Source organism: Crocuta crocuta, unplaced genomic scaffold (assembly GCF_008692635.1).
Source record: "Crocuta crocuta isolate KB4526 unplaced genomic scaffold, BGI_CrCroc_1.0 scaffold9, whole genome shotgun sequence".
Taxonomy (NCBI): domain Eukaryota; kingdom Metazoa; phylum Chordata; class Mammalia; order Carnivora; family Hyaenidae; genus Crocuta; species Crocuta crocuta.
Window position 1 is genome coordinate 6,919,324 of NW_027551567.1, and position 8,509 is coordinate 6,927,832.

Below are 8,509 nucleotides of genomic sequence, written 5' to 3' on the forward strand. Positions count from 1 at the left end.
TTTTTTTTTTTTTTTTTTTTTGCCTTTGCTTCTGGTGTCAAATACAAAATTTCATCACCAAAACTGACATCAGTGTGCTTACTGCCTATATTTTCTTCTACAAATTTTATGGTTTCAGGTTTTTCATTCAAAGCTTTAATCCATGTTGAGTTGGTTTTTATGAGTGGTATAAGATAGGCACTGAGTTTCATTCTTTTTGCATGTGGCTGTCCAGTTTTTCCAACATTGATATTGAAGGACTGTTCTTTCCCTATTGTATATTCTTGGTACTTTTATTGTAAATTAACTGACTATATTTGCATGGGTTTACTTCTGGGCTATTTTGTTCCATTGGTCTATGTGTCCTTTTATGCCAATACAATGCTATTTTGATCATTATGAGTTTGTGATATAGTTTGAAATCAGGGAGTGATACTTCCAGGTTTGTTCTTCTTTCTCAAGATTGCTTTGACTCTTTGGATTCTTTTGTGGTTCTATGCAAATTTTAGGATTGTTTGCTCCATTTCTGTGAAAAATGATATTGGGATTTTTGATAAGGATTGCATTGAGTCTGTAGGTTGCTTTGGGTGGTATGGACATTTTAACAATATTAATTCTTCCATTCCATGAGCATGGGGTATCTTTCCATTTATTTTTGTTGCCTTCAATTTCTTTCATTAATGTCTTATAGTTCTCAGTGTAGACTTATTTCACTTTTTTGGTTAAATTTATTTGTAGATTGTTTTTTTTTGTTTTTATTTTTGGTGTAATTGTAAAGAGATTGTTGATTTTTCATTCTGATGGTTTGTTACTAGTGTGTAGAAATGCAACAGATTTTTTATATTGATCTTGTATCCTGCAGCTTTACTGAATTCATTTATTAATTCTAACAGAATTTTGGTAGTTACGGTTTTCTCTATATAGTATCATGTCATCTAAAATAGAGACAGTTTTACTTCTTTCTTTCCAACATGGTTGCCTTATTTATTTATTTGCTGCCTAATTTCTCTGGCTAGGACTTCCAATACTATGTTGAATAAAAGTGGGGAGAATGGGCATTTTTGCCTTGTTACTGATTTAGAGGAAGAGCTTTCAGCTTTTCATCACTGAGTATAAAATTAGCTGTGGGCTTGTTACATGTGGCTTTTATTATGTTGTGGTACATTACCTCTATACACACTTTGCTGAGAGTTTTTATTATAAATGGATGTCGAATTTTGTCAAATGCTGCATCTACTGAGATGATCATAGGATTTTTGTCCTTCATTTTGTTAATGTGGTGTATCACATTGACTGATTTGCTGATTTTGAACCATCCTTGCATCCCTTGAGTAAATCCCACTTGTTCATGGTATATGAATCCTGTATTATTGGATTCAGCATTTTACTGAGGAATTTTGATGACTCTTCTCTGTAAACTGGGGAGACTTGTGGGAAATGCTATAGTTAAAAATGAGTTTCTTGTTTTAATGGAGACATCAGAATCTTGGGGTTGATAGAGGCTGGATAGCAGCACTTTGAAGCAGTTAACAACTAGAGACACAACAGAAACTGTTATCATAATAGGAAGCTGGTTCACTGTAATCATCATAGTTTGGCCTACAAAAATCTTTGGTTGTGGCCAGTAAATCATTGGGCCTCATAGCCTGAAATGATGTTGAAAAATCTAACAATTAGAACAGCACAGATACTGACCAAGAAAAATGAGTGCCATTGTATACAACTGATATAACCACACCAGTGTATATCAGCTAAATATCAGCTGGGCTTAGGACCAAATATATGGGTAACTCAGTGTAGCTCTACTTGATATGTGTAACAGCAACAGTAGGCAAAACTGACTAGAGCCACCAATATAGTGTAAAGGCCTTCAGGAAATTGCCATGCATAGATATGAATAAAAGACCCCTAAGGTGATGAACTCTGGAAACTCAAAGGAAGATTTTGCATAGACTAACTAAACTCAAAGGAAGATTTACTTGACTAACAATGCATTGCAGAAAGGAAACCACTAGACCTTTCGGAAATCACTTGGCAACAGAGCTCTGAATGAATACAAATTCTAGGGTCTCAGAAATTATTGCGGTCTATGAGACTATACTCTTAGAACTAAGTGTGTGCAGGAACAAATCCACCCTGTAGTCATTTTCTTAATGAAGAGTTAGAATTGATTTCTTCATCATCTAATAGCATATTGGATCCCTGATAACAGAAAAAGGGATTATTCTGGCAGGAACTACCCATTGATTTGCAGAGGTAAATCCCACCATCAAAAGCTTTAAAAGAAGCAGGAGTGTGAATCTTATCACACCTTGACTTACCATGATCTTTGGATCATACTAATTTAATCTGATGGTGATTTCAACTGCGGCTGACAGACAAGTTCTCTTTCTTGGAGCAAATCAGTAGGTAGCTACTGATGAGGACAATGCTTTTTTGTTTTCCCTATATTCTAGTACACAGAGGGCCCCTGAAGCAGTTTGTGCTACCAATAAACAATATTACAGAAACATTTTTCAGTGTTCCATTTCCCCTCTGACTCTGTGCCAGAATATAACTCCTGATCTTGATCATCTCACCATTTTACAGGACATCACATTGATCTAACACATTGATGATGGTATGTTCATAGGACCTGGTGTGTAGGCATCATTGGATTTCTTGAATACCTGCTAAGACCTCTTGAAAGCAAAAGAGCCTGTCACCTTAGCCAAGTTGTTGGAGGTCCAATGTCTGATGCATGTTAGGATGTTACTTCCATAATGAATAACTAATAGTGTGCCTTGCTCCACCTATGACTAAGAGGTCCCTCAGTGTTTGCTGTGCTTGTTTGAATTTTCTGTCTGCTGCTCAAACCCATTCATGAGTTGATCCAAATGTTTCTAGCTTTAACTGAGCTCGGAAAAAGGTTGTGTGAGCTGGGCCAGGCTGCGGTGAAAGTAGTTTTAGCATGTAGACCTTATGAGGGAGACCCAGTGGGCTCAGAGTTTTGAGGCAAAACAGGAATTTGTAGAAAACAAGGGTTTTTTAGCAAACCATGCCATCTTCTGAAAACACCTACTCTTTCAACTTACTACTGGGCTACATGAGGTAAAAGCAAATGAAGGAAAATTGTCCTGAAGAAGGGTTCTGTGAAGACTTCAGGTAGACTCCTCAGGCCTTCTTCACAAGTTCTCTGAATGGACGGTTAGCATTTAATAGTCATATGGAAGCTCAAATTCACAGGCAACATACTTCTGATTTACTATAGGGATGGTTTAGATGTCCTTGTTATTATGTCCGTCCACTTATCTGGCCCACTCCTCACTCCACTATGCAAGTATACTCAGCCCTTAGCCCACATATAATAGACCAATAAGGAATAAGAAGGAGAGAACATACTTGAAGAAAGGCTGATTTAATCCAGTAAATTTTATAAAGACACTGCAGTATCTATAAAGACCATTCTTTTCAGGTAACCATTTACAAAATATAATGTATACAGTATCAGGATTCTTAGATTCCAAGCAATAGAGACTGATTCTGTGACTTTCAAGAAAAAAAGGGCAGATGTTGAACAACTGAGCATTCAGTAGGCCAGAAATGAAGGTGGCACTGTGGATTTAAGCAGCAAGAACTCAAAACCATCTCTCTTGAAGGCTGCCAGAGGGTGACTTGATACCAATCACTTCTCCCAAAACATACAGAGAAAGGGCAGTTCCTCAGAATAAGTGTTGTATGTGTGTGGAGGGGGGAGGTGATAGGGGGGAGGTCTGTGCTTGCATCACACTGGGCAAAGACGACTAGCAGCCTACCATACAAAACTGAGCTTTGAATTATATGTATATTTTTTCTACAAAACCCACACTTTTCCGTAATTAATGTCTTTTATTAGTGCTTCTGACAGGAAAAAGTATTCCTGCATGCTAATACTGTGCATGTAAAAATAGGTTCTGAAAATATTAATCACCAGAAATAGCTCCAGAAGCAGTAAAGAGTTCATAAAAGCTATTCCTTTTGTTTACTGAATTATATGAATATTCTATTTTTTTTTCATGTTGTAGTTCTTTAAGCTTAACTTTCCATCACTATTTCTGCTGATGTAATCATAGAAAAAACCATCGATGAGAGGTTTAGGCATATAGTAGGTGGAAGGCACCTAATGTGGAAAAAAAAGTTAATGGAGTCACATCTGCTTAGGGTTTAAGAACTCATAAATGCTAATTATACTTTATTAATGGTCTTGGGGAGATTATGTGGGATACTATGTTGTTTTAAGTCCTGATTAAGATTGAGAAATGAGTCTTTGGCAACGTAAGTCCTATTTTTTCCCTTTGTATATAGGTAAAGGTAAAGTGTGAGGCTCTTGGTTGGATCCCACCCACATCTGAGGCCAGGATTAAAACCTGAATGGGCAAACTGGATCATCAGGCAAGGCAGATGAGAACCTTAGTTTGAAGGTCTGAACTGTGCCCTGAAAAGAAACTCATTCTGAGCTAAGAGCATAGGCAGGGCAGGGTGGACCAGTTTCAAGACCTCAAGATCAAGAGAGTCAGCTTAGTTCCATTATACCCTTGCCCTAGTTCAAGGACATGAGTCTGCATCCTAGACACAGAAAGTAAAACCAGAATGTACTTTTTCATCAAACATTTTGTAAGCTCCCTGGCACATGCAGCTGTTTGGCATCTAAGAGAATAAATCACAGAATAGGGAGGCATTCATTCCCTTCCAAGTGACTAAATCTCAGCACCCCACCTTTGGCATCCTGAGGAGCCAGGACATCAGTGGGGTGCCTGAGACCAGCAGGAGAATGAAACACTCCCTGAGAAAGGGCAATAGTAGCTAAAGAGAGACCATGGGAGCCAAAGAAAGTTGCAGTCAGCTCAGGACATCTCTTAACACAGGCGAGACTCCCAGAAATTTTGGAGGAGGGTAGATCCTTTGCAATGAAAATGTGTGGCAAGTGCTGCGTAAATAGAGGTTACTGTCATTCAAATAAACTCACATTTTGACAAAGCCTGGTGAAGCTGGGGTGAGATGGCAGTGACTTCTCACCAAAACACAGAGCTTGGATTTTTCTCCCAAGGTGACTGTACAGAGCCATCCGTACTAGTCCTTCCCCAACACTCCTGCCCTAGAAAGCACTGTACACTGGCACACAGGCAAAGGGCGCCAGTACTCACTGGTTGTGGAACACCTTTTTAGGCAAGAAACCATTATCTTTTTTCGTCGATAAGACCCGAGCTAAGAATATCGGTATCCTTATCCTTAGTATCATAAATCAGCTGGTGAAAACAGCCAGAGAACACTTGGCATTATGTGTCACCTTCATTTCTCAAGACGTCATTTCTCTGATTCTTCTGCCATTACATTTAGGACCTAATTTTATTAAAAGAAAAAACTACAGATAGGGGCTTTAACTTAGACTAAGAAATGTAGTAAACATGTGCTTTTTGTTCTCACTTTAAACCTGACTTAGAATTTACTCTCCCAATAACAAACAAACAAAAAAATGTGGTATGTCATTGTGTGCTGGTATCATGAAAGAGAGAAATATTATTTATGGGTTCAGAGCTCTAACTTGACTAGTGATATTAATTATGGGCCTTGGACTCCTCTTTAATCAAATCAGCTTCATGGGTTAAAGTGTTTTTATTAATTTACAATTAAATAGTTTTCAGTTAACATAAGAACATAGTGATAACATCACAATTGCACTGTTAAAAGGTAAAAGGCCTTTGTGTTTCATTACCAGGTAAAAATTCTGGAGCTAGGTCTCTCACAGGTGATACTAAAGAGCCACTGGCCCTTTAATTTTGGTCTTATTAACAGAAATACTGACTTGAGTGATGAAATTATAAGCACAGGCCTCTTACTGGCTTCCTAGGAGTCTGAACTTTTACTTTCAATACCAAATAATATCTGGAAAACATGCTCACTTTTGTGTTTTTTCAGAAATTCTAAGAATTGGCCCAGATTCATGTGATAGTCATTCCTTAATCCATAGTCACCATGGGCCTCAAGGAGTAATTCTTCAAAAGAATGAAAAAGGCGCAGATCCTCTCCATTTCCTTCAGTTTCCACACTTTCGGCATGCTTACAGGAAATGTGTTTCCAGTTGGGATACCTAATTGTGTGCCAGAATTCCTCACAATGCTCCTTGAAGCCCTCCACACAGATTATACCTGGCTTTCCTGTCATGCAAAATCCAGTCACATCTAGCCTTTTCCCAACATCCAAAATCTTTTTTCTTAGATCCTGCTGATATATATGGTGACTGTAGATCCACATCCGGAGGAACGTATTCTTGACTGGCTTTGCTTGTGTAGATGGTTCGTAAGCGAGCTTTCTGTTCAGGAAATAGGAGGCACTATTGTCCTGTAGCCACTGGATTGCTGCACATACACAGAGCTCACCTGGATCAAAAGTCCCTATGTAAGAAGTGAGACCTTTGTTGAGAAGTAGTTGCTGTTGTCTGTCAAGCTCAGGCGACCGTCCAAACAGCTGCAATGCTGCATAGGGGTAGCTGTGAGGCATGGTTACTTGCAAATCAATTTTCACCTTAAAATGAAAATCAAATAGGTTTAAGTACCATACAATCACCTAAGCTAGTTTATCAGTAGCAACTGCATGATTTTGATAAATGTAATACTTATTGCTACTGTTGAATGTCAGCTATATGCTGGAGACTCTACTGAGTACTTTATATACGCTATTCCTTTCATTTAAGCATCATTCATTGCAGTATTTATTGAACACTCCTTATGTGTCAGGGACCCTATGGTAGGATAAGGAAGCGAAGGAGCTAGACACAAATTTGTGCTCTTCGTATAGACTAGAGCCTAGTGAAGGAGACAGACATTAAACTAATAATTACACATAGCAAGTATTTAATTTCAGTGGTGAGAAGCATGCAAAAGTACAGGATCTGCTGAAATGTGTAATGAGAATTCTGTAGACAGAATTCAGTCTGGGAACCAGGAGATCTTCTCTGAGGAAATGAGAGCTGAAGGATGAGCAGAAAATCACTACAAGAGGGCTTCTTAACAGCTTGGTCCACTTGTTATCTATGCTGTGCTAATATCACTGGAGACAATGGATCAGAAGATGAAGGTAAATTCATTCTTAGTGTTTAGATGTCCTATCTGGTATTTGCTTTCTGTGCTATGGTGCCACCAAATAAACATTCATCCACTCCTCACAAACCAGATTTGCTAAAGGCAAGATTTAGATCTACAAAAATCATGATACATATACACGGCAGTACATACTATAGCAGATGGGTTGGTAAAAAACTGGTTGGGTTGAGTGAAGAGAATAATCATAGTAGCATGAGGCTGCAGATGTTTTTTTAATAAAAAGACTAGACATATTTGTTAAAAATGCAAATATTTATGTAAAATTCAAGGTATTTATTGAAGACACTTTACAGGGCGTCCCATATTTACATATTTCACTTTCAAACAAGTATAGGAAATAAGAATCTGGAATATCCTCCATTTCCTTCCTGGACAGAATGCTCACCTTCCAAGTGCTTGCAATAAAAGCTGGGCACCCAGCAACAATAAAAACAACTCAGGGTACCTACCTTGGGCTCCTCAATCTGGAGTGTAATCACAAATTCGACTTTTGGCGGCAGCGCCTCCCTTGTTCCTTCCAAATATCTCTTTATATTCGTCAGGACATTTACATCTTCGAGTTTTACTTCTCCTTGGTTAGGAAACATAGAAAACAGCATTTCCATCTCTAGCAGCTGAAGCTGCAGGCATTCTTTCATTGAATCAGACATGTTGCCTCGAAATCCACCTGACAGGAAAACTGGAAAGGCCCAGGGGCACTAGGTTTGTTAATTTCAGCGGCGTCCAGAGAAATCTCCCGAAGGTCCCTTTCGTGGAAGCACTTTTGCAGGAACGCTAGGAGCACAAACCGGGACACTTACACTCTTTCTTTGCTTTACCTCCCGACCCTCAAGTCTAGTATGCACAACATCCCTCCAGAGACTTCGTTAAAATTCAGATTCCCAGTCCGTTACCCACCCACCCCCACCCCGCTTCCGATCTAGATCCGGGAATCTGGACTTTCAACAAGTGTTCCAAATTATTCCGTTGCAGGTGGTTGGCAAACAACACCTGCAGATGCTCTACAAGCCTGAATTCTGGTTAGGGGAAGGAGCCCAGTTTCCGAATCCCACCCAGGTCTCAAGCTTAGGCGGAGCTAGGCGCTGTGGCGAGGGAGGCCCGCAGTGCTGGCGAGGCTGTGGTCAACTTCCTTGGCTCCAAGGTCTCGAGGGCCCCGCCGCCCCAAACGCTAGTTGCCGCCCCTCCGCCCCAGTGCCAAGAACCCTTCTCGAGCGGGCCTTTACGGCTCTTTGGGGAGTCACACCAGCCCGGGGCGGCCCAGATTGCTCTGGACGATTTGGATCCACCGGGCATCTGCTCGGAGGGGCCCTAGCTTAGGGGGAGTCTTACAGGTACATACATAAGATGGTGTTTACTGCGAGCTGGTGCGGGGAGACGGAGACGGGGGCGGGGGACAACGGCTCGAGAAGGCT

General features: G+C 40.0%; 1 protein-coding gene across 2 annotated transcripts in view; it reads right to left on the reverse strand.

Moving 5' to 3' along the window:
* Nucleotides 1-5,744: 5,744 nt before the first annotated feature.
* Nucleotides 5,745-8,509, reverse strand: part of RWDD2A (RWD domain containing 2A) — a 3,208-nt gene continuing 443 nt past the window's right edge. The window contains exons 1-3 of one of the 2 annotated variants that reach the window (XM_077750252.1): nucleotides 8,437-8,509; nucleotides 7,547-7,871; nucleotides 5,745-6,519 (exon numbers count right to left, since the gene is read on the reverse strand). In XM_077750252.1, coding sequence (XP_077606378.1) covers nucleotides 5,842-6,519; nucleotides 7,547-7,747 — 879 coding nt within the window. In that variant the 5' untranslated portion in view covers nucleotides 7,748-7,871; nucleotides 8,437-8,509 and the 3' untranslated portion in view covers nucleotides 5,745-5,841. The remainder of the gene's footprint in view (nucleotides 6,520-7,546; nucleotides 7,872-8,436) is intronic. The other variant, XM_077750251.1, reaches the window with a different exon arrangement.